Source organism: Pseudorasbora parva, chromosome 5 (genome assembly GCF_024679245.1).
Source record: "Pseudorasbora parva isolate DD20220531a chromosome 5, ASM2467924v1, whole genome shotgun sequence".
Taxonomy (NCBI): domain Eukaryota; kingdom Metazoa; phylum Chordata; class Actinopteri; order Cypriniformes; family Gobionidae; genus Pseudorasbora; species Pseudorasbora parva.
Window position 1 is genome coordinate 32,715,094 of NC_090176.1, and position 27,941 is coordinate 32,743,034.

Below are 27,941 nucleotides of genomic sequence, written 5' to 3' on the forward strand. Positions count from 1 at the left end.
GGTCATACTGACCCCAAACCTTAGAATCAGAGTGTACATTTGGCTTACTTGTTTTCACAATGATTTCTTTCAAACTATGGACTTTATCAGTACATTTACTGGGAGTCAAACCTGCCATCTTGGATTTGTTAGCAATATACTGTAACAGAAATACAGATGCTATCCAAAATAAAAAGGCAAAAAGAAACAGTTACACTCAAAATAATGTTAGACATCAACCTCTTCAAAATGCTTATCCTTAATTTTTTTTTTTTTTTTTTTTTTTTCAGATTGTGCATGTTTTAGTAGTTATTTAAGGAAAACAGTTGTGGTTTTCTTCCAGAATTATGGGAACAGTAAAATTTATACCCCATTCATGCAGGTTCATGTTAGAGTGCAATGTCATTTTTCACACTGCTAGTGCGATTATTCATACAGTCTGGGGTCTGGCACACAAAGAAACCAACAGAAAGGGAAAGAGTGTGCGTGTGAGAAAAAAGAATCTCACACACACTGCTGACTGCTAAATGAATGGGAAGGCAGTGTTCCTTCAGTGTGTAATTCATTGATATCCTGCTCTGAGGAAGTGCAGCCTAATGGATCCAGGGTTTCATTTAGGATGCTGAAGCTAACGGCACTCTGTGTCCTGTATTGCTAGACATTTATCATGCTTTTATTGCCAGCACAACTTACTGAGACAGGAACTTGACAAAAGGAACGCTCAAAATAATTCCAGACAGTAGTGAATTGCGAGACATTGGTGAGAAATCAGAATAATGTTTTTGCAAGGCAGCTCTCTATTGGTATTCCTCAAATGTTCTACTCTACTACTTGTTCTTCTTCGTCTTCATAATTTTCTCATCCTTATTGTTCTTCCTCTTGTCCCTCTTCCTTCTCATCCTCTTGCTTCGTCCTCTTGTTCTCTATAATGTTATTTTTGTTCATTTTTTATCGTTACTTATGTCATTGTACTTGTCGTTGGAATCTTTGTTTTTTCTTCTCCGTGTTGTTCTTGTTATTGTTGTTCTTCTGTTTATTTTGTCCGCATCATTGTTCTTCTGTTTATTAGGGACCAAACAACAAAGGTGCAAAAACACCTATTGTATTCATGAGTTGTGTTCTGCTTAGTGGTTGTCTTCTTCTTTGGTGTCTTCTTCTTCGTCGTTGTTGTCTTCTTCATCGTCGTTGTTGTCTTCTTCATCATCTGCTTCTTCCTCTTCCGCTCTTGTCTATGGCAGCCCCATAGAGCCGTATGGTAAAATCTGGTGAAATTTGACATGCGTATAGAAGAGAGTCTGAACATTAACCACGTACATTTTGGAGTCTCTAACGCCCGTTTCACACATACTCCGTCTGCAGTGCGTGTGCGGTGCGTATTTTTTTCCGTACCCATGTTAACAGATGACAGCTTTCACACTGTCAGTCCGTTCCAGGTGCGCTGCGTCTGCAGCAGTGCACGGATCGTTTTCGTACCGAGTCTATTTTTTGCTGCGCTGCGTTGCTGCATTAAAGTGATAGAACATTGTTCGCATTAAAATAAACATGTACTGACGCGAAAATCTAGTAATTTCACCACAGATGCATATCATTTAAAATATACTCTTGTTTCAAAGTCAACACATGGCTTTTTTCTCAAGTAAAGCAACAAAACGACACATTACCTGGCATTTAGGTTAAAAAAAAAAAGTGCCATAATGGAGAGCACTCGTACTTTCTTGGAGGTGAAAAGCAAAGTTCTTTATGACCTGCAGGATTTCTTTTCAAAGGGTGTAAAAACGAAAGAAAAGACGAGTCGGCTGTTTTTGAATAGACTATTGTAAGTTTCTAATTTAAAATGTTTGTGATTTAAGGCTATAAACTATGTTTAAATGTTTTGCCACTTGTGTGAGCTAAATCTAAAGTATATAAATATGAATAAATGAATTTAATAAAATGTTGTTTAAATGTAGTAGCCTACGTAACCTGACTTCTATTAAAGAGTAAACAAAGTGGAATTCTGACGAGGCATGTTCAGTAAAAACTTTTGGATTTTAAATAAAAAATAATGAATAAATGCTGTGTTTGTGGTGTGCAACAGCGGCTCAGTTGCGGACTGCAAACGCAGTTTATGTGAAAGCACTACAGGGTGTGGGGCTCCTGCAACGCATACGCAACGCAACACGCACCGCACACGCACTGCAGACGGAGTATGTGTGAAACGCGCGTAACTCGGTCCTTCTAGCTTCACCAACTGTCCAGAGTTTCACTTTGCGATTCTAATCATGATTCAATGTCTTTTTCCAACATTTAAAAAAAAAAAAAAAAAATTTGTATTTTTGCCCACCCCTCCCAAAAAAAAGGAAAACTAATTTTTAATTCAGTGCAGCATACCGAATCAAATGATACTCATTTTTCCCATATTGGCCATTATGGGTGTTGGCCAATTTAAATTTTGTCATACATTTCTGTATTTTTTTAATGCATTAGCGTATCATACAACATTTTTTGTCATCAGGACCATGCCCTCAAATTTATAATCACATTTCAAAAAATGCTAATAGCTTTTTGATTAATAATTTAGCCTGTTGTTATGAAACTTATCTTGATAGATACCTTGAGTCATACAAAATACAATGATGAAAATTATGCCATATTTGATTGATCTTTCTGTCCACCATTTGAAATTTCTTTAACCTACTTTGTTTTTTTTCTTTGAAAACTTATTTTTTCAAAATTATTATTATTCCTGCAAGGTAAAAATTTATTCGAGAAATTATTCAAGATTATTTAAAAAAACATTCTCTAATAATGCATCAGTAAATTTGCCATGGTATCAAGCTGATTCTGAGGCTGTAACTCTTTTGACTCCAAACTTTGTGTGTTGTTGTCACAGCCATTCTTGTTCTTCAGTTCATCTTGTTCTTGTTGTTCTTGTTTTTTGTCCTTGATGTTCTTATTCTTCTATTTATCGTGTTCTTTTATTTTGTCCTTGATTTGTTTTTGTTTTTCTTCTGTTTATCTTGTCCTCTTCGTTGTTGTTATTTTTTCCTCTTCCTATTTTTCTTCTCTTGTTTGCCCTGTTTATCTTATTTTTCCCCTTTATCTTGTCCTTGTTGTTGTTGTTTGTCATCATTATTTCCTGTGATTAATTCAACTCAAACTACAAAACCTATGGACTCTATTCAAACTTTTTGTAGATAAAGTAAGCCTCATAGATTTATTGTTACAGGTCTTTGACTTTTAACATGCTTTATTTGCTGTGTTGTGAGCACTGGTGTTTCCTTCAGAATGTGCAGATATACTTTATTTGTAATTATATATTGTTGTGTATGTTTTAGGCATGATGGAACCGACTCTCCTGTCGATGCCAGTGATGTCATTGTGGTGCTCAACAGCTTCCACAGCAAGATCATCAAAGTTAGAGTAAGTGTTGAAATTTTACTGTTGTACTGGCAATCAATTAACAAGCATTTACAGACTGTGCCTTCATATAAAACACTAGCTGATAGAACTAATGGTAAAGTATCTGTTCAAATATTAGGTCCAGAAAAAGCCTGACAAACTCAATGAGGATCTTTTAAGTGAAGAAACCGAATCAAAAGGCATTTGGGACTCAATAACCAGGTGAGTGTGAATACATTTTTTTTAAAGCACTAATTACATTTTGGATCAAATCAAGTCCATTCTGCAGAATAATCAGCATGGGAAAAAATAAGCAAATCCTGGGTAGGCCTGTGGCTATGTAAATACAAACATTAACGCATCACAATTTAAAAGTTTGGGGTTGGTCAAATTTTTTAATGTTAAGCTTCTTATATTCATTAATGCATGAATTTGATCAAAAATACAGTAAAAATAGTAATATTGTGAAATATTATTACAAATTAAAAGAAATCTTTTTCTATTTTGAACACGTTTTAAAATGTCATTTATTCCTGCGATGGCAAATTAAAGCAATGAACTTTCAGCATTATTACAGCCGGTCTTCAGTGTCACATGGTCAATTCTTCTGGTATGCATATATACTGTTCTTTTTAATATCAATGTTGAAATGCATTGCTGTATAATATATGGAAACTAATACATTTTATTCAGGGCTCTGTGATGTATATCAAGCATTTATTTGAAATGAAAAATCTTGTAACATTGTACTTATCTTTGCTGTCATTTTTGATCAATTTAATGTGTCATTGCTGAATAAAAATATGAATTGTTCTGACCCCAAACTTTTGAAAAGTAGTGGATATTTGGGTAGGGGCTTTGCATTTTAACTAACAGCACTGTTGATGACATTTATGTCTCCTTTGCTCATTGCCATCTTTATGAAGTGTGTGGAGTTCTTTGGAGAAAAGGTAGGGAACTTAATCTGTACTTTTTTTCACGTTTTTGTCTTACTCACTTTTTTTGCATTAGCGGGTGACACAGCAAAATTTCGGGTTGTAAGCGGTGATCTACGACTTTCATTGAGGATCTCCTCTGTCTCCTTCACACATTTCACTCTCCACATTTAGAAATAGTTTGCCAGGTTGTTTCGAAATGCCACCTTGTCTCAGCAGTTACATCACCTCCACTCCACTTGATTTAACAACCGTTGTCTCGCCTTGTTTTTTGTTGTTGTTGTTTTTCTGGAAAGAATGTGGCTAAAAAAGGGGGGCCGAAATGTTCCTAAGGTGTGATGCTCGAATGTGAATATCTGTGCAGAGGCAGCAGTAGGTGAGATCTTTGCTAGGGAGGTTGTGGAAAGCTACAGATGGCACTTGTTTTATTTTGTGGCAATGATGGAAATAGATTTCTTCAGGAATCTCTGAACCTCCTCAGAATATATATGTGAGTTGCTTAATAGATCATCAAACTGTTTTAAAATCTGTGTTCTTCATCAACTTATTGAAAAAATGTTTGTGCTGAACCAACAGAATTTAGTGCTGAGAAAAGATCTAGATTTATTTGCTTGCCGATGCCAGTTTGGTTTGATATTTGGTTACCTAATTCATTTACATTCATACACTAAATGGGCCTCAAATATGTCAGTCAGCAATTGAGAGTATGCTCAATAAGATTAGCTTTTTCACTAATTTATTTAACATTAGTCTGTTCAATCAAGCTGTTTGTTTAACCATTAAACCTGCATATCATTTTCTCCAGAGTTTTTGTTTTGTTTTTCAGGATCCATTGTCAATAAATTGTAGTTTTTAGTTATAGTTTTTTTTTAATGTTTGTTTGTTTTTTAGTGTAAGGGTGCATAAAATTGAACAAAAGTGATATTAAAGACAGGCATAGATTTAGATTTACTAAACAGGGCAATTTAATGTGAGAGTGCAATTCTAAAAAAGTGCAGATGGCAGTGGAAAGTTCTGCATGTGCTCTTCTGATGACAGATTGAAATACTGACAACTGACAAAAAATAAGAACACAGACGTAGATGGGTCATTTCCATAATGAGTGACCAATGCGATCTACCAAGGGCAGCGCAAATTACCATCTAGTTTAAGACACCAATACCAGTAAAATGACGAATGCAATCTATAGTAAAGTACCTTGCATGATTAATTTAAATTCTCTTCCTCCCATAAATTTTGCATCTGAAAGGTCAGCCGCAAAATAACTGTGCCCATGTCTTTTCAGTGCTAATTTCTCACTGTGTCTTTAGCAAAGACAGGTTTGTCAAAAAGAGGGTTTGCAATAGCACAAGATATTAGTAAATCTGACCCATAACAGCACAACTGTTTTCAAAATTGATAATAATAAGAATTGTCTCCTGAGCACTAAATCAGCATATCAGAATGATTTCTGAAGGATCATGTGACACTAAAGACTGGATTAATGGCTTCGAAAAATTCCGCTTTCCCATAAACAGAAATACTAGTTCACGATATTACTGATTTTACAGATTTTTTTGTTTCTATCAATTGATGCAGACTTGGATGAGTATAAAAGACTTTTAAATAACTAACCCCAAACAAAGTTTTGAGAGAAATGAAGGGTGTTTTTGGATGTCTTGCAGCTTTGCTGGTGGGCCAAGTGTGGATGATGTTGACAAGAAGAAAGACGTTCTCAACATTTTCTCAGTGGCCTCTGGACATTTATATGAACGCTTCCTGAGGTAGGATCACTACTTGTATGAACGCAACCACATGAGTGTTGTCTTTAGCTCCTCATGTTTCTTCTACTTCCCCTTTTTCCCCTTTTAGAATAATGATGCTGTCTGTCCTTCAACACACAGCAACTCCTGTCAAGTTCTGGTTCCTCAAAAACTACCTCTCCCCCTCATTCAAGGTAAGACTGCCATTCCCCAGCATAACGGTTCACTGACTGACTGATGAATATTGTGCACAAAAAAATAGCAAGAGCTGGCTGAAATGACAATTTCAAGTCTGATTGGCTGAAAACTAGGTTATTTTTGAGAGCCATGGTGCAAAGATATATATATATATATATATATATACTTCACAACTTTACAAAGTTTATGTCATAGCTTATTACATCAGATTTTTTATTTTATTTTTTATAAGATATAAAAGTTTTTTTGTGTGCTGCTTTGGTCTTAGATTGTGTTAGATTTCAGATTTATTTATACATTTTTTGTTCGTTTGTAGGTGTAATTTAGCCAAAATTCTTGATTTATGTATTAATATGACAAAAATAAGATAATAATGATCTTTTTTATTATTATTAAATGAAACGATAAAGAAAATAAGAAATATTACTATTATAATATTTCATTGTATAATAAAAAATGAGTATTAAAAAATATATGATAATAGTAAATTAAAATAGTAAAACTGTAAATAGTAAAATTAAAATAGTAGTAAAATAGTAAAATTTAATAGTAAAATTAAAATACAAATTTAATTTCATTTTCAAATGTTAAACCATGAGCAGAACAGAAGCTTATACAATACATGCTCCAAATAAATCATTAACAGAATGGTTTGTCCTAATCTTAACCAAAGAAAATGTGCAAAAATTGATAGATACATACTTCTATCCCTTCATGTTTGCATGTGTACAGGACACAATCTCTCACATGGCAAAGGCATATGGTTTCCAGTATGAGCTGATCCAGTATAAGTGGCCCCGCTGGCTTCACCAGCAGACAGAAAAGCAGCGCATCATCTGGGGTCATAAGATCCTCTTCCTGGATGTCCTTTTTCCCCTGGCCGTTGACAAGATCATCTTTGTTGATGCTGATCAGGTGACCTTACATGTGAAAAACAACAGTATTTTATTTAACAGTGTTTCGTCCACCCGAGAACGTCAATTCTGTCACCGACACATCCTCATGTTGTTCCAAACTGACAAGACACTTGTTCATCTTCATACAGTGAGCTTTGTTCTTGGTCATAATATTTTAAGGATCATGTCTCTCTAAAGACTCGGATTAAACTGTTCATACGTTTATACATTTATAATGTATTTATGAATATCTCAAAAAAGTTGTATACAAATTGACTTTCAATAGGAAAACAGAAAATTCTTTGATTTCATTTAGCATATCTTCATTTGTGATTTGACGAACAAAAGACTTGCAGGTATTAGAACAGCATGATTGGTTGAATTTTCACTTTAAAACATCTTAACTCTTGACAGTCCATAATATATCATATAGATATACTCGCATAATGAGTCAAGAACAAATATTAAGATGGCTGATATTAATTTTATTTTATCCATCACTCTTAGAAGGGCAAATTGAACATTGCATTGTAGGATATACAGTATTATGTGCTGTGTGCTCTGTTGTATGCTGCACATTTTGACAGATTTAGTAGTAAAAATAGTAATAGTATGTTTGTTTATGCATCAATTTCCAACCTGTGAATCTGATTGAACAATGTATGTCTTACAGGCATGTTTAACATAACACCAGCCAAAATAATTCACATGCCATCAATTCATCCTGTTAGCGCATTAGCAAAAAGTGATCTCTTCTAATTGCAAAACAAGACGCTGTGAATGCTTTATATTTAGATTGTCAGGGCAGATTTGAAGGAGTTGAGAGATCTGGATCTAGAGGGCGCCCCCTATGGCTACACGCCATTCTGCGACAGCCGGAAAGAAATGGAAGGCTACCGGTTTTGGAAGACTGGTTACTGGGCCTCCCATCTTGGACACCGGAGATACCATATCAGGTTAGACTGAGAGACTGACAGATCACATTACTCACCATTGAAAACACAGAATATCACACTTGTCTTCAAATTTTGTATAAATTATAGAATGCTATATAGTTTTAAAATTTAGTATTAAAAGAAAATATGATGCTGTGAGATAAGTAATATTAAATAAATGTGGCCCTTATCATCCAGTGCATTGTATGTGGTGGACTTAAAGAAATTCAGAAAGATAGCAGCTGGAGACCGGCTCAGAGGGCAGTACCAAGCCTTGAGCCAAGATCCCAACAGTCTCTCCAACCTGGACCAGGTATTAACTTGTCATATTGCACAAGACAGCCGTATGTTAACAATTAGGGAAGGACTTTCATGTGATTTGAATGTTTCTCTTTGGGGTTTGATGCTAACAGGACCTTCCCAATAATATGATCCATCAAGTAGCCATCAAGTCCTTACCTCAGGAGTGGCTGTGGTGTGAGACCTGGTGTGATGACAATTCCAAAGCAACAGCCAAGACCATCGATCTGGTTAGTAAGCATTCACAACACACTATCTTTCAGCATGGGAGACACATTTGGGAGGTTGGGAAAGTAAATAAAAAAACGACATCAACTACTGTCATGATTATGTATGTAAAAGGATACAAAACGGTTTATATAGCTATTTTAAATGTAAAGGTGGTTTTATATGGCCAACCTGGACACAAGCTAAATATGCTAAATAAGCTAAATACTCCCAATTGCACAGATTCCTATTTAAATAAATTGGTAATACCTGTGAGATTTCACTGAACGCTAGTGTGAACACACTGAGCTTTTGATTGCAATTGTGGATTAAAGTGGTTGTTTTATATACATGTAACAATTTGTATTAGAACTTATAAGGTCTCATGTATAAGCAAACATGCTATCAACTATCAATGAGCAGCGTTTTACAGCATTTTTTCATTTTTCGTTAATGTAAAATAATTGCTTATGTTCACAGATACGACTTCTGATATAAAAAAAACGTAATAGTAAATGTTTAAATTAACGGTTACACTTTATTTTAAGATGTCATTGTTACAGTATATATTTAAGTACGAGTAATATTAATTATACTAAGTAATAACTACATGTACTTACTATAGGGTTAGGGTATGGTGTAGGGTTAGTTGCGTGTAATTATGCACAATTTACTGTTATTACTGTGGTACGTACATGTAACACATGTAACAAGGACACTGTAAAATAAAGTGCTAGCAAATTAACTAAGATTAATAAATGCTGTAGAAGTTAGTTCATGTTAATGGGTATAATTAATGTAGTTGAATAATGTAACCAGACATAATGAGCCCTTATTGTAAAGTCTTACCAATAACATTACAGAGTTTAAATATTTTCTATCTTCCAGCATAACCCCACGTTTTATTTGGATTATATATTTTGCAATAATGATCAAATTACTTTGCTTCATTTCATGAAAAAATTGCCTTGCAGACGATAAGCGAAATGATATCAGGTTGAAATGCCTGCAGTCTGATCATACCCAGATTTCTTCATTCCCACCCTGGCTAACGCACATACTCAAAGCGACAAAAATAGTAGTCTCATTTACACCCTCTTCCTCCCTGCCGGCTGCTCCTGGGAGGTGGAGAGGGAAACGTCTCATTAGAGACTGAAGTGAGGGAAATGTGTGTGAGGGTTGCAGCTCACTCACAGCACAGGCTGGACTCACTCTCTCAGCTTCAGAAGATTGCTGACCACTGCATTCTATTCAGCGCTCTCACCTCATTAATGTATACCAAGTTTAGTTGTGAAAGTCTTTTACTTTAGTTTTGTAGGGGTTTATTTTTACTATTGGCGTAATATGCAGTTGGGAGGGGTGGGACATGTCCTCACTACTTTTTGCCAGGGTCAATATTGTCCCCACGACTTACCTAATACATATCCAGTTGACTTGCAGAGCATTCATTTTGTTAGTTTTGTTAGTAAATGAGATGCGTTCTCTTGTGGCACGTGCAGTCTTCACACAGATGATCGCTTCAATATATCGCTTAACACTGTTGCAAAGGTTCTCTTTTCATTCTTGTGAAATCAGAAAACAAAATGCACACAAACGTGTCCTTGCTCTTAAAGAGATAGTTCACCCAAAAATGAAAATTGTCATCATTTACTCACCCTCAAGTTGTTCCAAACCTGTATGAGTTTATTTGTTCTTTTTTGTTCTTTATTCTTTGATTTCAGGATAAACCAGAGCAGAATTTATTTGAAACAGTTGTCTTTTGTAACATTATAAATGTCTTTAAATTGAATCTACAGGTCCTTCTCAAAAAATTAGCATATTGTGATAAAGTTCATTATTTTCCATAATGTAATGATAAAATTTAAGCTTTCATATATTTTAGATTCATTGCACACCAACTGAAATATTTCAGGTCTTTTATTATTTTATTATTGATGATTTTGGCATACAGCTCATGAAAACCCAAAATTCCTGTCTCAAAAAATTAGCATATCATGAAAAGTTTCTCTAAACGAGCTATTAACCTAATCATCTGAATCAACTAATTAACTCTAAACACCGGTAAAAGATTCCTGAGGCTTTTAAAAACTCCCAGCCTGGTTCATTACTCAAAAACGCAATCATGGGTACGACTGCCGACCTGACCCTGTCCAGAAGGCCATCATTAACACCCTCAAGCGAGAGGGTAAGACAGAGAAAGACATTTCTGAACGAATAGGCTGTTCCCAGAGTGCTGTATCAAGGCACCTCAGTGGGAAGTCTGTGGGAAGGAAAAAGTGTGGCAAAAAAACGCTGCACAACGAGAAGAGGTGACCGGACTCTGAGGACAATTGTGGAGAAGGACTGATTCCAGACCTTGGGGGACCTGTGGAAGCAGTGGACTGAGTCTGGAGTAGAAACATCCAGAGCCACCGTGCACAGGCGTGTGCAGGAAATGGGCTACAGGTGCCGCATTCCCCAGGTCAAGCCACTTTTGAACCAGAAACAGCAGCAGAAGTGCCTGACCTGGGCTACAGAAAAGCAGCATGGACTGTTGGTCAAATTTTGCATGTTATTCAGAAATCAAGGTGCCAGAGTCTGGAGGAAGACTGGGGAGAAGGAAATGCCAAAATGCCTGAAGACCAGTGTCAGTACCCACAGTCAGTGATGGTCTGGGGTGCCATGTCAGCTGCTGGTGTTGGTCCACTGTGTTTTATCAAGGGCAGGGTCAATGCAGCTAGCTATCAGGAGATTTTGGAGCACTTCATGTTTCCATCTGCTGAAAAGCTTTATGGAGATGAAGATTTCGTTTTTCAGCACGACCTGGCACCTGCTGACAGTGCCAAAACCACTGGTAAATGGTTTACTGACCATGGTATTACTGTGTTCAATTGGTCTGCCAACTCTCCTGACCTGAACCCCATAGAGAATCTGTGGGATATTGTGAAGAGAAAGTTGAGACGCAAGACCCAACACTCTGGATGAGCTTAAGGCCGCTATCGAAGCATCCTGGGCCTCCATAACACCTCAGCAGTGCCACAGGCTGATCGCCTCCATGCCACGCCGCATTGAAGCAGTCATTTCTGCAAAAGGATTCCCGACCAAGTATTGAGTGCATAACGGAACATAATTATTTGAAGGTTGACTTTTTTGTATTAAAAACACTTTTCTTTTATTTGTCAGATGAAATATGCAAATTTTTTGAGATAATAAAAGACCTGAAATATTTCAGTTGGTGTGCAATGAATCTAAAATATATAAAAGTTTAATTTTCATCATTACATTATGGAAAATAATTAACTTTATCACAATATGCAAATTTTTTGAGAAGGACCTGAATATGATGCGTCTTTGTTGAATAAACATAGTCTTTATGACCCGAAACTTTTTAACAGTAGTGTACGGTTTTAAATCAAATCACAACATTAATTTACTATATAATTTACTGCAAATCATTTCTTGCTTGTGTTCTCCTCACTGCCATGATCAAATTCAATAGCTCTCTGCCCAACCAGTCAAATATATGTATATGCTTGACAATTTGTTTCTCATGATCTTAACCTTTTGAGGAATATTCTTCAATACCTGAAATAATTTGTTACTATTTGTTGTTGTTGAGACTGGTGGGGTCAGACTAAGTAAAGTAACAGGTACGAGCTCACGTGGTGTCCTTCTGGTTTTGGCATCATTTCTTAGTTGATTTTATTGTCTCCCCTTTTTTGTAAGTCGCTTTGGATAAAAGAGTCTGCTAAATGATTAAATGATGTAACTTTTTTTTGTTTGTTTTTTACTTTCTGTGCCAATGGCACAACGAAAGTGCCGTTAGGCTCTAAAAATGTGCTTTATGACTCAAAAGTCATTAAAGTGTTGATATCAAGCTATATTATAGATGAATGGCATTGGCAGTTTTCACTTGAAGTGCTCAAGAAATTAAATAAGGCCACTTAAGGCACTATTGGAAAAGGTGGAAGGAAGTGTTTTACCACCACAATTGACTGTTTTCTTTGGGTTGATTTATTGCAGTGCAATAACCCAAAGACCAAAGAGCCCAAGCTAAGTGCAGCCGTGAGGATTGTTCCAGAATGGACTGAGTATGACAATGAGATAAAGCGGTTTCTGAAACAGATGAAGGAGCAGAAGGAGAAAATTACCCAGACTACACCATCACAGCACACAGGTGAGACTTAATCATCACTAAAATGACTTTTTTTTTTCCTCAGTAAGCCTTGTGATTAAATAAGTTTATGAACATCATTTGTTTTTTAACAGGCACTCGACGTGAGGAACTTTAGCACTTGATGTTTGCACCAAAACTTCCTGTGAATCTTGAACTCAAATATACAGAGATGTTTTCCACAACAGAAACAATATGGAAATACACGCAAGGAAACAATAATGGTCATTTTTTTATGCATATAATGTTGAAAGATGGGTCCGTTTGAATACTTTCTGACTTCAAGATGTAAACTGTATGTAAACATAGCTTTTTATAAATTGTTGACAAAAAGAAGTAAAGAAATTGCAGTGTTATCTGATATTTTTGGCCAGTTTACAAACTCGCAGTGGCACTGGTGTATATAAGAGGAAAACATGCCAATATTGTGTACATTCCTCCAGAGAAGACAGTAAATGTAAACGCCTTTTTGTAAAAACAAATTTCAGTAAATATTCTGTCACCCTGTTTTATCAGTCAGTATTTGTAAATGAAGGGTACCTGAAATTTCAAATGGTTGCTTTATAACAAAGGTCTCATTCACTTTTAAATTCTGAATAATACAAAGTAAAGCTCTCGAAGATGTTTATTGCCAAAAGAAACCAAACAATTGTAAACTATTATGCGGGAGAATCAAGTTACTGTATTCATTGCTGTCAAAGTTTGTCAACAGAGCCAATCCCAGATATTGAGGCAGAGCTTTTACATTCCCTGTTTTATTTATGTTTTTAAATTACATAATTGTCTCTGTACATGTTTAATTCTATGCCTTGATGTTCAAGGATGTGGATTTTCTCAGGAATAAAGTGATATTTTTATTCTGAGAAGGATAAGTCTTATGACATTTTTTAAATGTCTAAAACAGACAAAAGCAACCTATTCATTTAAATAAGCATTCATATCTCTTTAATTATTTACAGCATTATTTGATTCATAGAAAAATAGTGACATTTTCTATGTACATATTCTTAGGAATGAAACACTCAACATGTATAGGGGTAGCTTGGCAATTAACCTTGCACTCTGGATTGTAATATCCCTGAAAATAGAGGAGCTGCTTCAAAAAACAACAGTTAGCAAGCAGGATCACTTGACGGCCTGTTTCAAGGCGCTTGTAGTGTCAGAACCGTGCCTATGGGCAGGTTCAGAAGGTGCCTGTCCCTATTGGCTGACTCCAACACATATTGAGGCACTAGGTCCTTTTAGCCGAGCCTTAGTTGAAACCGAATTTGAAATTAAATGGTCCAGATCCGAAAGGATTGAATCCCTGGAAGTTGTCCCAGCCACTGTGGAAGTGGTGATGGTGATGTCCTCCCCCCTGCTGACTCTCTGGATCCATGGGATCCTCACCCTGGTCAAACTTACTCCTCATCTCTGCAGATACAGAAGAACACAACTTACTCCTCATCTCTGCAGATACAGAAGAACACGATAACCACGGAACTTAAACCGAGCAACAACAGGGTAAAGTACACCATGTGCAGCACTAAAACATACCGGGGTCGGTGAGAACTTCTTTGGCTTGAGCGATGTCTATGAACTTCTTCTCTGCCTTTTTCTTTTCTTCTTCATCCTGGAAGTTGTCTGGATGCCATTGCTGCGCCAACTTTCTGTATGCTTTTATGATCTCTTTCTTTTGGGCAGTTCTGAAACCACACCAGTTTAATATGATTATTATACAGATTTCAAAATGAGTATTAGGCCTTCTCTATACAATAATCATCTGTTTATCTGACCTCTTCACTCCCAGGATCTTGTAGTAATCTCTCTTCTTGGACTGTTTGAGGAGCCGGTGTGCTCTCTCCAGGCCCTCCTTGATCTGCCGGTCATTCTCACTATGTTCTTTAGCACTCTCGAAGTCCTTAATCGCTGCCAAAAGAACAATCGTGTCACCACACCTGACAATTTTAAGTGCTATCTTAAGAAAACAGCATTAAAAGTTGCCAACCTGTTTATTCTTTGAAACAGGGAAGTAATTCAAAAAATTGCAGAGCATGAACATATTGCAACCTTAAAAATAAATTAACATTTTAAAAGCCTTTACTGGTCTTAAACAACATTTGAGTTTTTCTTGCCATATGCAAGGCCAATTCTTCCAAGTCTTACTAAAAAGTAAACATGTCTGGTGAATCCAGAGCTACCTTCTTCATATTGGTCATCTTGGAGGAAGGCCTCTGCTCTGTCTTTCAAAGCATTCACATTATGAGGACCTGCATCCAGAACTTCACTGCACACTGAAATGGCTCTAGCAGTTTGTTGGTCCTGGGGGAAAAAGACCAAAACATTAGCCTAGACATCTAGACGCACCCTAGCGGCATCAAATCTAATCTGCCACGAGTGTCGTCTAGCAACTATCAATACCCTTCTGAGCTGTAAACACCAAACTCTGGCCGGGCCAATCACATTGTGTATAGAGTCGGTGGGCGGGGCTTAACATAATGACGAGTTGTACGTGCTTCTAGTAAACACAGAAACTGGCAAACAGCGGTCTTTCGAATCAGCTTTGACCGTGACTCTTGAAGACTTGGAATTAAGCTTTTCTCTGAGAAAAGAACGGCACAGAAATCATTTTTAAAAAGAGAAGATGTGTTCTGAGTTTTGCCGATTGGATACGGCGAAAGTTCAACTAGCTCTGCTTCACCTTTGTTGCTCTGGTTGGTTGTAGCGCTATCCAATTGTGTGCACGCAGCGTAGAGGGAGTTTGAAAGACAACCGTTTATCCCGCCCCTCGGATTGAGCCCTGACAATGGTGAGTTTACAGACCAAACATCTTTACGTGGGTCTGGCTTGTCAGGCTACCAAAACATTAATTCACCTTATTCTATCCATTACGAGCAGATGCAGTGTATGCTTTGGTAGATGGCGACACCTTGTGGTCATGGAGCTCAGTCTCACCTTTGACAAACAGTGGCATATACGTTCTCTGGCATTAAGTATGAACTGAGGAACATTTGGTTCAGTCTTCATAACTGACTCATATTTGCTAACTGCATCACTGTACCTGTGGATTTAGAAAAATAACCATTTAGTTGTCAATCAAAAAAAATACTTATTCAGTATTAAAAATATAAAAAAGTGACAGTAAAGAGCAAATAAATACTGTTCTCTTAAACTATTTAAAGAATTCTGCAAAACAATATATAATGGTGTCCACAAATATTAAGCAGAACAACTGTTTTCAACATTAATAAGAAGAAATGTTTCTTGAGCAGCTAATCAGCATATTAGAATGCTTTCTGAGGTATCATGTGACACTGATCCCACAGCAATAAATTACATTTATTAGAATAGAAAACTAATATTTTACAATTATTGGTTTGTTTGTTTGTTTGGGGTTATATTTTTAATCAAATTAACGTAGCCTTGCAGAGCATAAGAGGCATCTTTCAAAAACATGAACATTTTATTCTAAATATTACAGATCCCATACTTTTGAATGGTAATGTTCCTGTATAATATTTGTATCACTATTGATGTTAAAGTTTAATAAATATTTTTGGACATACTTCTCCTGCTTGATCAGTTCTTCAGCAGCCTGTATCTGTTTGTTGAGCTTCTTAACTTGCTTGTAGTGGCCGAAGCACTGCTTATGATCCGGGTCTAGTTTCAGACACTCCCTCACCTCACTGCACACAAAGAATAAACAGGATGTCACTCACTTTGGGCATAGTGTGGTAGCTACAGTTTGAACATTTATCTTTGAACTTTGCAGTTCTTTTCACATACTATTATTAAAACAATAACCACATGTTGACTTACTTGAGGGACATCTCATGGTCTCCTAGGTTGTAATAGATGGTGCTGAGCTTGTAGTAAGCCTGAGTGTTGTCACTTTTGAGTTTTGAAGCGGCCTTGAGGTCACTGATGGCTTTGCCCATTTCACCCAACTGAATAAAACACTCGGCCCGCATCTCTCTCGAGTCCGCATCCCAAACACACGTCTGAGAAGATGACAAGCAGATGTAATCCATTGTTTGTTTTGTATTTTAAATGTGAATACTTTGCTGTTGACAATTAATATTGGTTCTGTAAAGTAAAAAACTAACAGGACATATCTGAACAATGAGTGCTCTAATTGAGCACAAACAATCCTTTTTTGCACCAGGACAAAAGCAGGATGGATCACCTACAGGAACCTCTAAGGTCAATACAACGTTTTGTATTAATAAAGGGAGGGACATTATCCAGGTCATTGCTATTTCAGTATCATTCATATACTATTATAATGTGCATTACTGTTTTGAATGAGATCTTATGTTTGTTTTTTTAAGGTTATTTATTTAAAGGAGTCACATAATTAAAGGATGGTGGGTGTTTTTATTTAAATAAATTACATATTTAAAGCATTAAAAGGGATTTAAGGGAATAAAGAAGAAATAAGAACGGTAAGAGAAGCTCTATGATAGTTGAACTTTGCTGAAGTGAACAGAGTCAAAAGCAGAGATGCATGCGTGCGATGTACATAGGACATTCATTTATCATACAGTGATTGACTGTTTTTGTTCTATTTCAGCAGCGAAAATAGTTTAAAACAAAGATTACAGCAGAACCAGTGCATCTAAAGTGACTTGCATAAAGTTGGCTTGACGTTGAATGCTTTATATTCACAAATTTAGGGCCAGGTTACATACAACATTGGTATACATGTTTCTAACTTTAATAGTATTTTGAAGATAATGACTTTCAGTCATAAAATAAACTGTAAAGTGTTTATCTAGGTGTTAGGTATGATGTACACCTTTTAGATTTGGTATTTAATAAACCGTCAAATCAAATGAAAATATAGATGTATTTCACTAGACTACTGTATGGTCTCAAACACAATGGCCCTCATTCATCAATCTTGCATAGAAACGGGCATATTCAGGTCCTTCTCAAAAAATGTGCATATTGTGATAAAGTTCATTTTTTTCCATTATGTAATGATAAAAATTAAACTTTCATATATTTTAGATTCATTGCACACCAACTGACATATTTCAGGTCTTTTATTGTTTTAATACTGATGGGTTTGGCATACAGCTCATGGAAACCCAAAATTCCCAAAATCTCAAAACAAATTGCATATTTCATCCGACCAATAAAAGAAAAGTGTTTTTAATACAAAAAAGTCAACCTTCAAATAATTATGTTCAGTTATGCACTCAGTACTTGGTCGGGAATCCTTTTGCAGAAATGACTGCTTCAATGCGGCGTGGCATGGAGGCGATCAGCCTGTGGCACTGCTGAGGTGTTATGGAGGCCCAGGATGCTTCGATAGCAGCCTTAAGCTCATCCAGAGTGTTGGGTCTTGCGTCTCAACTTTCTCTTCACAATATCCCACAGATTCTCTATGGGGTTCAGGTCAGGAGAGTTGGCAGACCAATTGAGCACAGTAATACCATGGTCAGTAAACCATTTACCAGTGCCAAAACTGGCCCTGTGAGCAGGTGCCAGGTCGTGCCGAAAAACCAAATCTTCATCTCCATAAAGCTTTTCAGCAGATGGAAGCATGAAGTGCTCCAAAATCTCCTGATAGCTAGCTGCATTGACCCTGCCCTTGATAAAACACAGTGGACCAACACCAGCAGCTGACATGGCACCCCAGACCATCACTGACTGTGGGTACTTGACACTGGACTTCAGGCATTTTGGCATTCCCTTCTCCCCAGTCTTCCTCCAGACTCTGCAAAATTTGCTTTCATCCGAAAAAAGTACTTTGGACCACTGAGCAACAGTCCAGTGCTGCTTCTCTGTAGCCCCAAAGTGGGTTTCTACTCCAGACTCAGTCCACTGCTTCCGCAGGTCCCCCAAGGTCTGGAATCGGTCCTTCTCCACAATCTTCCTCAGGGTCCGGTCACCTCTTCTCGTTGTGCAGCGTTTTTTGCCACACTTTTTCCTTCCGACAGACTTCCCACTGAGGTGCCTTGAAACAGCACTCTGGGAACAGCCTATTCGTTCAGAAATGTCTTTCTCTGTCTTACCCTCTCGCTTGAGTGTCAATGATGGCCTTCTGGACAGGGTCAGGTCAGCAGTCTTACCCATGATTGCGGTTTTGAGTAATGAACCAGGCTGGGAGTTTTTAAAAGCCTCAGGAATCTTTTGCAGGAGTTTAGAGTTAATTAGTTGATTCAGATGATTAGGTTAATAGCTCGTTTAGAGAACCTTTTCATGATATGCAAATTTTTTGAGACAGGAATTTTGGGTTTCCATGAGCTGTATGCCAAAATCATCAGTATTAAAACAATAAAAGACCTGAAATATTTCAATTGGTGTGCAATGAATCTAAAATATATGAACGTTTAATTTTTATCATTACATTATGGAAAATAAATAACTATCACAATATGCTAATTTTTTGAGAAGGACCTGTATGATGAAGATTATGCTTACACTCCTCTCACCGCTTGATTTATGAAGCTGTGCGCACCTCTGTAATCCAGGTGTATGCAATACTTGCCCTTGATAAATGCCGCGGCTGAAAACGATCGTCATTAGAATAACACGCCCCTATATATTCAAGTCTCTGCCTTCCCCACGCCCTCATTTTACGCCATGGACACACAGAAGATGGCAAAGAAGCTAAACTTCTCAGATATGGAGATCAAACCATCACCAGGTGGAAAAAAACGAAATTGTTTTATTTGGGAGTTTAACGAGTGGGATTAAAGGCACCCACAAAAACTAAATATGGACCCCACTTACGAGTACTGTTAATAGTGTGGGGGTTGAGAAGCGTACTCCAGCAGTTTAAATGTTTGGATGAGAAATTACCATCACAATGCATTATTTTACAGCACGTTTTGAAACAATTAGCATTTCATATCATGGCACATGTATTGGGGTGTACAATAGTAATGATGATGTGAAGTGTAGTACCATTAATTCACATTAATAATTGCATTATAATTTGTAAGATTCTTCTTCTTATTATTATGGTTATTATTAATGACGCTTATTGTTATTTAGAAGAAGGTCATTTTTATTTGTTGTATTATTATTATTATTATTATTTAAAAGAAGAAGAATGTAATTTTTATTATTTTGTCAGTCTAAATTATTTTCAGTCCCAGTCCGTGCGCAGCTGCCGGGCCTAACCCTGAAACGTCAGGTAAAGCGCACAGGCTCGCAACTGGAGGAATACATATGCCTACAAATCAAATGATTTGGCAAAGTCATACAAATTAAACGAATAAAGTCCATGTTGCACAAAAATAAACACTGAAGTTTATAATTACTATGTTGTTGTTGTTTTTTTACAGTGGGTCATAATATAGCAGATCTTTGTCAGTGCGTTTTGTGGTGTTAGGAATTGTTTTTCTGCGCATTTTCGCAATAACTCAACGTGCGTACACCAACTCCTGAGCTTGCGTAGGATTTGAGCTTGCCGTACACCAACGTCCATATTGATAAATCTCAAAGCCACGCAAGGTGTACGCTGGAAATTTGGTGTACGCACTTTTGATAAATGAGAGCCAATATATGCTAGATTTAAATTTCATAGCTGATAGAGCACTGATAAGAAAATTGATGGAGAATAAATTATTTTTACACCAAAAACATTTTTTCAGCCAAGCAACTGTTAGTGTTTCTCTGTCAAGATTAAGGAGTTTTACACATAACCTTATTAGAGCTAAATAGGCCCATTTGAATGATCTGTCATGTTATAATTTTCATTAAATTTAACCAAAAACAAATTCTCCAAAAACAAAATTGACCAGTGAAAACGCTGAGTGGCTAGTAACTTTGGAAAACCACCAGCCACAGTGGCTGGTGAGCAAAAAGTCGAGCCCTGTTCCAGTTATTCCCTCTCCCTTCATTTTGTTATGAATGAAGTAAATTTCATTCATAACTTATTTTGGTAAGTAAAAGTTTTTTATGGTTTACGTTTTAGTTAGGGATGATAACTTGATCCAGGTTAACTCACATCAATGATAATGTCGAGGTGTGATATAGCTGAGCCGTAGTCTTTGCGGTTGAAATCACTCTGTGCCTGGGCCACCAGTCTCTGAATTTCATCAGATTTCTTCAGCTGGCTCTGCGCCTCCTGCTCTTCCCTGCTGCTTGGGTTTGATTTGAGCTGGATCAAAGAAAGAAACATTATGTCATCCTTGAGAGAATGAACAGGTAGTATCAGAACAGCATAACAGTTTGAGTGTGCACTGTGCAGGTTAAATGAAGTCTTTGGGGTATTAGACTGGTAATATACCCCACTGACTGTCTCAACTAAGAATACTCTGGAGAGGATGAGGGCAATTTAGGGAGACTTAATTAAATATTGTGTTTCCTCAATTTGGGTGAAATGTCAACACCTCTGGCATTATTTTTAAATGGGTATGACTTTCACAATGTGTGTGAATCCTTCACTACCCCTCATCACAAGTGAAAGACGACCAATATTGATCAGCATGTGTCTGACTGATGCGTCTCTAATGCTAACCAAATCTCACTCACCACTTTTTTGAAATCATTTTCTGCTTCATCAAGTTTGCCATGTTTCAGAAGTAGATTTCCTCTCTGAAGCCTAGCCTGTTGGTTAAGAAAAAATACTGGTTCATTTCTGGGTAACATGTTTTGGTAAATCATTTAAAAAAATTGTGTACATATTTTTTTAGAGTGAAATAATCCTGAAAACCCACCGATGTAAAATCTGGTTTAAGTTCAATGACTTTGCTGAGGTCTGGTAGTGCAGATTTTGACTTTCCCATTGCTAGGTACACAGTTGCTCTCCTATAGTATGCCATGTAATTTTTGGGGTCGCCGTCTGATAATTAATTCAAATAAATAAATAAATATATGAATAAATCTAGACACACTGAGCAGTCAAAGCTGCATTCTGTGGAAAACAGTGTGAGGTTGCATCATTACACACAACATTTCATTAAGGTTGTCATGCAAATAGGTCCAGTACGCACCGACAGCAGCGTGGAAGTGAGATAGAGCATCAGCCAGCTGTCCTGCGGCCAGAAGCTTCTTCCCCATCTCCAGATGATTCTCAACACCACCATCCTTCCCACCATTAACTCCTGAAACACATGTGAAAAGCAAATGTTTGAAGTCTAGAATCAACCAAATAGTATAACAAGCAATACCCGCATCATGTATTTAGTAGTAGATACAGGACACTAAAGTAGCAGTGCACATTAAAGTTACTATGGCATATATGTCACTAGAATTGAGTAGATTCCACTTGAGTAAAGTACATTAGAAGTAGACTAGCTTAATAAACATTTTAGCTAAATGCAACAGTGTCAAACATTATTGCAGTGGAACCAGCGTTTCAGCAACATAAATAAATACGTTAGAGCCGTAAAATAGAAAACACAGTCAAATATAAAATACTACAGAAAGAATAACAACACAGTAACCATCATTACGGTTTAAAAAATGCTTGACAATAAACTGGATCCTCAGCTGCGTTTCTGTTCTGGACTAATGTGGCAGTTCTCCGTATGTACTCTATGAGTACCATATTGGCATCTAAACAGTTTATTTTTAAGAACAACGTCACTTTCTCTTGAAACTGTCATGAAGACGAACGTATAGTTCACTTAAAAACATTTCTTATTAACCAGCACTAGCATGATCACTTACCTTCGTATCGAAGATCGATCAAAACTAGTACAAAGGGAACGTAGCTTAGTAATTTGTGCGCCACTGGGCTTATGGCAACCATATTTTCTTCTTCTTAATTTCTCCGGCGTCAAATCACTAATTTCATGTATAAAGTTCCTAAAGACACGCTGAGCATTCGCATAGCTGTCAGGCCAGCAGACATCATGCCCACCGGTCGTGGGTCCCTCTGATTGGCTCATAATTCTCCAAACCCCGCCCACCACGTTCTGTTCAACGGAGACTAGCCACGGCATCATTATTTTCAATCTGTTTGCGCATGCGCGCGCGATAGTAAGTGAGTGTGCAGAATGTTGGAAGGAGAAATTAAGTCGTTATGTAGTAGGCTACTGTATTTTATTTTTTTTTACTTTTTTAACAGGACTCTAAATTATTTGCCGTCTGTAACTGGATACAACTAGGCAAGTCTTCTAAGCACACTTTGGATAAACTGTGGCAGAAAAAAAGCATAGTTCTAGTGATAGGCTTGTTCCAGTTCAACCAGTTGTACCAGTGTTTCTTTGCCTGAATTTGACCATTTCTACCCTGGCAACCACAGTAGAAACATGTAAACATGATTCAAGTCTTAAAAAGAGAGAGGGAGCATTTAAGACATTATCAAATGGGGATTTCTCTTTGTCACTCAAAACATAGAGACAACCAGGAAGGGTTTTTTTCCCAAAGAGAAATCAACTAATTACAAAGACGGAAGCATGCAATAAAGAAGACATTGCTAATTTGTAGAATGCATGATTTATCTTTGACAATGAAACATTTGACATTAGAAATACTACTGACAGTTTTTTATTTGCTTATAGCCTAATGGAAATGCGGTTTTCCTATCTGGACAATATAGGCCTAAACCACTTTCCCTTTTAAGTGACATGAGTCATGACGCATACAATAAAAGGGATAATAACCATGAACAGCTCATAATCACATATTGAGTCCTTTAAGAGGATCCAGAGTCTGATTCTGGGGAAGAATGTCATTGTCATTTTATGAATGAATAATATAACTGGATTAATTTTCGATCTAAAGGCTGGCTGCTCGTTTGCTACACTTTGAAGTCTATGGCTTTGTAAGTTACAGTGTTTCTCAGGTGGTTCACAACCCAAAAGTTGGTCACAAGACCTTTTAAATCGGTCGAAACAACAACAAAAAATTTAATGTAACTGCTTATGAAGTCTTGATTGATCTCTTTACATTAAAATTTTGACTTGAAAGGGAATTCATGTCCAATTTTTTGAATAGGAAACTAGTAGGCTGTTTGCGATTATTCCGATAACGTGAAGTGCCTGAAAAAAAATGTCCTGTTTCAGCAGCTGTTGTCAGATGAGATGTTGTCAGGCAATATGTCAGTTGCCGCTGATGGCTCTCTCCTGGTAGACTGATGGGTCCTCGATGGTAGGAGGAGGAGGTACAGCACCATCACCAGGATCCGTGGGTGAAGAAGGGACAGGTTCAGTGAAGGGTTTGAGTAGGGATACATGAAATGAAGGTGATATCTTGTAAGTGGGTGGAAGGTGAAGGCAGTAGGTGACTTCGTTCAGCTGCCTGTCTACCGTGAGCGGTTTGATGTATCGGGGACTCAGCTTACGGCAAGGCAGCTGGAGACGGACTTCCCTCGTGGATAGCCAGACATTCTGCCTGGCTGGTACCGCGGCGTGGGTCCGCGTTTGGCGTCAACGTGGTGCTTGTGTCTCCGGACTGCCGGCTGGAGTTGAACGTGCGCAGAGTCCCAGACCCTCTCGCTCTGGCCGAACCAGTAATCCACCGCTGGGACCTCCGAGGGCTCACCCGTCCAGGGGAAGAGCGGTGGTTGGTAGCCTGGTAGCCGAGGACACATTGGAACGGGGTGAGCCCTGTGGTGGACTGCTGGAGCGAATTCTGGGCATATTCGGCCCAGGGCAGATACTGGCTCCAGCTCTCCTGATTCTGATGGCAGTATACCCTCAGGAATCTCCTGATCTCCTGGATCTTGCGTTCACTCTGGCCATTGGTCTGAGGATGGTAACCTGACGAGAGGCTGATGGATACCCCTAGGAGACGGTTCACACTCTAGAGATGAATTGGGGTCCTTCGTTGGAAACGATGTCTTCCGGAAGCCCAAAATGTCGGAAGACTTGGGTGAAGAGTGCCTCCGCGGTTTCCAACACGGTAGGTAAGCCTTTGAAGGTGATGAGTTTGCAGGATTTTGAAAATTGGTCGACAATGACTGGGATACAGGTGAAACCTTGGGATAGTGGCAGGTCGGTCATGAAGTCGATCCCCAGATGGCTCCAGGGATGACTCGGGAATTGGAAGAGGGACCAGCTTGCCCTCTGGGAGTCTCCTAGGGGTGTTGGCAATGGCGCAGACTGAACATCCCTTGACGAGGCATGGCGGGCCACCAGTCCTTCTCTTGCCTGGCTGTCCAGAGCCCAGTGAAGAATGAGCTAAGTCAAGAAGGGGCAGGTGATGGCGAAGCGGGACGTAGAGGCGCCCTTCTGGACCTCCTGGCAGAGCAGGCTGTTGGGTGTTCTCCTGTTGGATCTGCTCGTGGAGCGCCCACTGGATCGGGCTGACAACCATGGCTGGAGGGAGGATGGTTTCAAGGTGCTCTGGCTCTGGGTCGGCTTGGTGAAGACAAGAAAGGGCATCTGCCCGGTTGTTCTGGTTCCCTGGACGGTACGTCACCTTGAAATTGAATCTGGAGAAGAAGAGGGCCCAGCGGGCCTGACGATAATTCAGCCGCTTGGCATCTCGAAGGTACTCAAGGTTTCGATGGTCGGTGATGATTTCAAATGGATGTTCTGCTCCCTCAAGCCAGTGTCTCCATTCCTCCAGGAGCTCCCGGTTCCCGATGTTGTAGTTCTGCTCCGCCGGGGATAGCTTCTTGGGGAAGAAGGCACATGGATGGAGTCGTGAGGGTGTCTCCTGCCACTGAGACAGAACCGCTCTGACCCCGGTCGATGAGGCGTCCACTTTAACGATAGACTTGGGCCGGTTCTGGGGCAGAGAGGTGAGTGAGAAGCTGAGCAGCCTGTAATTCTTTATGAAGCGGCGGTAGAAGATGGCGAATCCCAGGAAGCGCTGCAGCTCTTTGATGGTAGTGGGCTGAGGCCAATGGGTGATGGTGTCCACCTTCCTCTGGTCCATCTTGACTCCGTGGTTGTCTATGATGTACCCAAGAAACTGGACAGTGGAGACGTGGAACTCGCACTTCTCGAGCTTGATAAAGGTGATGGTCTCTGAGCTTTTGCAGGACTTGACGGACATGCTCCTAATGCTCCCTCAGGTCACTAGAATAGATGAGGATATCATCAATATAGACGATGACAAACTTGTTTAAGAATTCACGAAATACCTCATGTAATTTTGTAATACGGAGGGTGAGTTGGACAGCCCATACGGCATCACCCGATATTCATAGTAACCTGAGGGAGTGAGGAAGGCTGTCTTCCACTCGTCTCCCTTGGGAATGTGGATGAGGTTGTAGGCACTTCTGAGGCCCCACGGAGCTGTTCTAGCGGGGATGGGACCAGAGGAAGAGGAAGAACTAAACTTGACAGTCTTCTGAGAATTAAGGTGATGGTAGTTGATACACGGCCGCAAGCCTCTGTCCTTCTTGGCCACGAAGAAAAAGGACTTTCTACTGAGGTGGACTGGACAGGAATTGATGAGTGAACTGACGATGATGACGGACCTTTTCGGCGAGGACGATGAATACAACGATCAAAGCAGTTCTCACCCCATTGCAGGATCTCTCCGGTAGACCAGTGCGGCTGGTGTAAGCTGAGCCAGGGGCGTCCCAGGATGATGTTCGCGGTTGACTCCTCCAGCACTATGAACGTGATGGTTTCCTCATGCAGATGACCAATGCGTAGTGTAAGTGCATGGCGGACACGACCTTGGCCCAGCGGTTTTCCCTGAACAGTGGTGATTTTGAGGTCGACGGGACAATGTTGACGTTGGGCGGTTAGCTTTTCGCGGGTTTGCTGACTGATGAAGTTTCCCGCCGACCCGGAGTCGATGAAGGCTTGTGCTGCAACAGATGAGTGGGAATTACAAATGAATACTGGCATCTTAGTAAGGTTTGCTGTTAAAGGAGGTAACTGGATGGTACTCACCGCTGGCCGAGTAGGTCGCACGGGGCAGGTCGTCATGCCATGTCTATCTCCCCCACAATACAGGCACAAATGTAGTGAGATCCTGTGTTGGCGTTCGGTGGTGGTTAGATGGTATGGGTCGATCTGCATGGGTTCAGGTGCTGGAGGTTGGACAGATGTTTGAGCAGGCGGAGGATCGGCAGCGGGTGAGGAGAGGCCACAGGCAGATAACCGTTGATACACGCGGATGGTTTTCTGGATGAGGGCTTCCAAGCCCATGGCGTCCTCGTAGACCACAATGAGTTGCTTGATTTAAGTGAGGAGGCCGTGCCGGAAGGCGGTGAAGAGGGCTGATTCATTCCATCCACTCATACAGGCCAGTGTGCAGAAATGCAGTGCATAGGAACTCGTCTCGTTTGCCTTGGCGAATAGAAAACAGTTGATCATGGACAGATAATTGGGCAGTCTGTTGGCCAAATACCTATTTTAGATAAGTGCAGAAGGCTGTGGTGGAGCCGATGACGGGGGCATTCTTTTCCCATAACGACTGTGCCCACTGAAGGGCTCGGCCTGAGAGTAATGAGATGATAAACGCCACCCGGCCTCTCTCGCTGTGGAACAGATGGGAATTTGCTTCCATATACAGGGAACATTGCAAGAGAAACCAGCTGCAATCCTCTGCTGTAGGTTGCTGGTCGGGCCATGGGACTCACGCAGGCAGCTGATGAAGTAGCAGGTGCCAATGGTGCAGGTGATGATACGCTAGCATGGGTAGCGGTGGAGGGAGTGTCATGAACCAGTAAGGATCGTACAGCGTGAACCAGCGTGGTGAAGTGGGCTGCGGTGCGGTCCCCGCCTGTGCCCGAAGAGCTCTGCATTTGGTCTGGTCTTCTGTCAGACACAGACGAGGACACAGAGGGATTAGTGAAAGTGCAAGATTTATTATCAGAGGTTTCAGACACAGGTAATACTAAAGGGGATGGTTACACTCAGACGAAGGACGACGATGGTGAAGACGATGAAGGTGAAGATGATGATGATGATGATGATGATGATGATGATGATGATGATGATGATGATGATGATGATGATGATGATGATGGGTACAGGCGAAGGCTTCTAGGCAGGACAGGTAGTCAATGATGGGTTCGGTGCGAAACCAGACAACGGGAGTGAAGGTGAGCCGGGTTGATATAGTGGTGACTGGTGATGGTGCCCAGGTGTTCAGAATGATGGTGATGGGGAACGAGTGGGCATGGCAGTGACTGATGACCGTGAGGGCATGACAGTTATAGTCACAATTGTGAGATATAGTCACAAAAATACTTGCAATTTGCAATACTTCACTTTGGTGAACTAAAATACTTTTTGGATGTAACTGTAATTTGATTACCACCCATTTAAAATGTAACTGTAATGAAATACAGTAACCCAAATGTTGTATTTTAAATATGTCACATGTATTTTGATACTCCCCAACCCTGTGTAACTGGT

At 39.3% G+C, this 27,941-nt stretch overlaps 2 protein-coding genes across 4 annotated transcripts in view; one reads left to right on the forward strand and one right to left on the reverse strand.

Annotated features, from left to right (window-relative positions):
• The window catches only part of uggt2 (UDP-glucose glycoprotein glucosyltransferase 2), a 44,697-nt gene extending 31,105 nt beyond the window's left edge, over positions 1-13,592 (forward strand). For 2 of the 3 annotated variants that reach the window (XM_067443903.1, XM_067443904.1), the window contains exons 31-40: positions 3,297-3,381; positions 3,500-3,582; positions 4,287-4,310; positions 5,960-6,058; positions 6,147-6,231; positions 6,968-7,150; positions 7,927-8,087; positions 8,265-8,379; positions 8,480-8,596; positions 12,576-13,592. In XM_067443903.1, the coding sequence (XP_067300004.1) occupies positions 3,297-3,381; positions 3,500-3,582; positions 4,287-4,310; positions 5,960-6,058; positions 6,147-6,231; positions 6,968-7,150; positions 7,927-8,087; positions 8,265-8,379; positions 8,480-8,596; positions 12,576-12,740 (1,117 nt within the window). In that variant the 3' untranslated portion in view covers positions 12,741-13,592. The remainder of the gene's footprint in view (positions 1-3,296; positions 3,382-3,499; positions 3,583-4,286; positions 4,311-5,959; positions 6,059-6,146; positions 6,232-6,967; positions 7,151-7,926; positions 8,088-8,264; positions 8,380-8,479; positions 8,597-12,575) is intronic. The other variant, XM_067443905.1, reaches the window with a different exon arrangement.
• A 62-nt stretch (positions 13,593-13,654) lies between these two features.
• On the reverse strand, positions 13,655-22,538 carry dnajc3a (DnaJ (Hsp40) homolog, subfamily C, member 3a). Its single transcript, XM_067443906.1, has 12 exons — positions 22,339-22,538; positions 21,660-21,770; positions 21,384-21,508; positions 21,199-21,273; positions 20,672-20,824; positions 16,525-16,706; positions 16,272-16,391; positions 15,661-15,766; positions 14,907-15,027; positions 14,502-14,634; positions 14,263-14,411; positions 13,655-14,139 (listed from the first exon to the last, which is right to left on the reverse strand). The coding sequence occupies exons 1-12, from the start codon at positions 22,418-22,420 to the stop codon at positions 13,979-13,981; spliced, it is 1,518 nt and encodes a 505-aa protein (XP_067300007.1). The 5' UTR covers positions 22,421-22,538; the 3' UTR covers positions 13,655-13,978.
• Between the last annotated feature and the right edge of the window lie 5,403 nt (positions 22,539-27,941).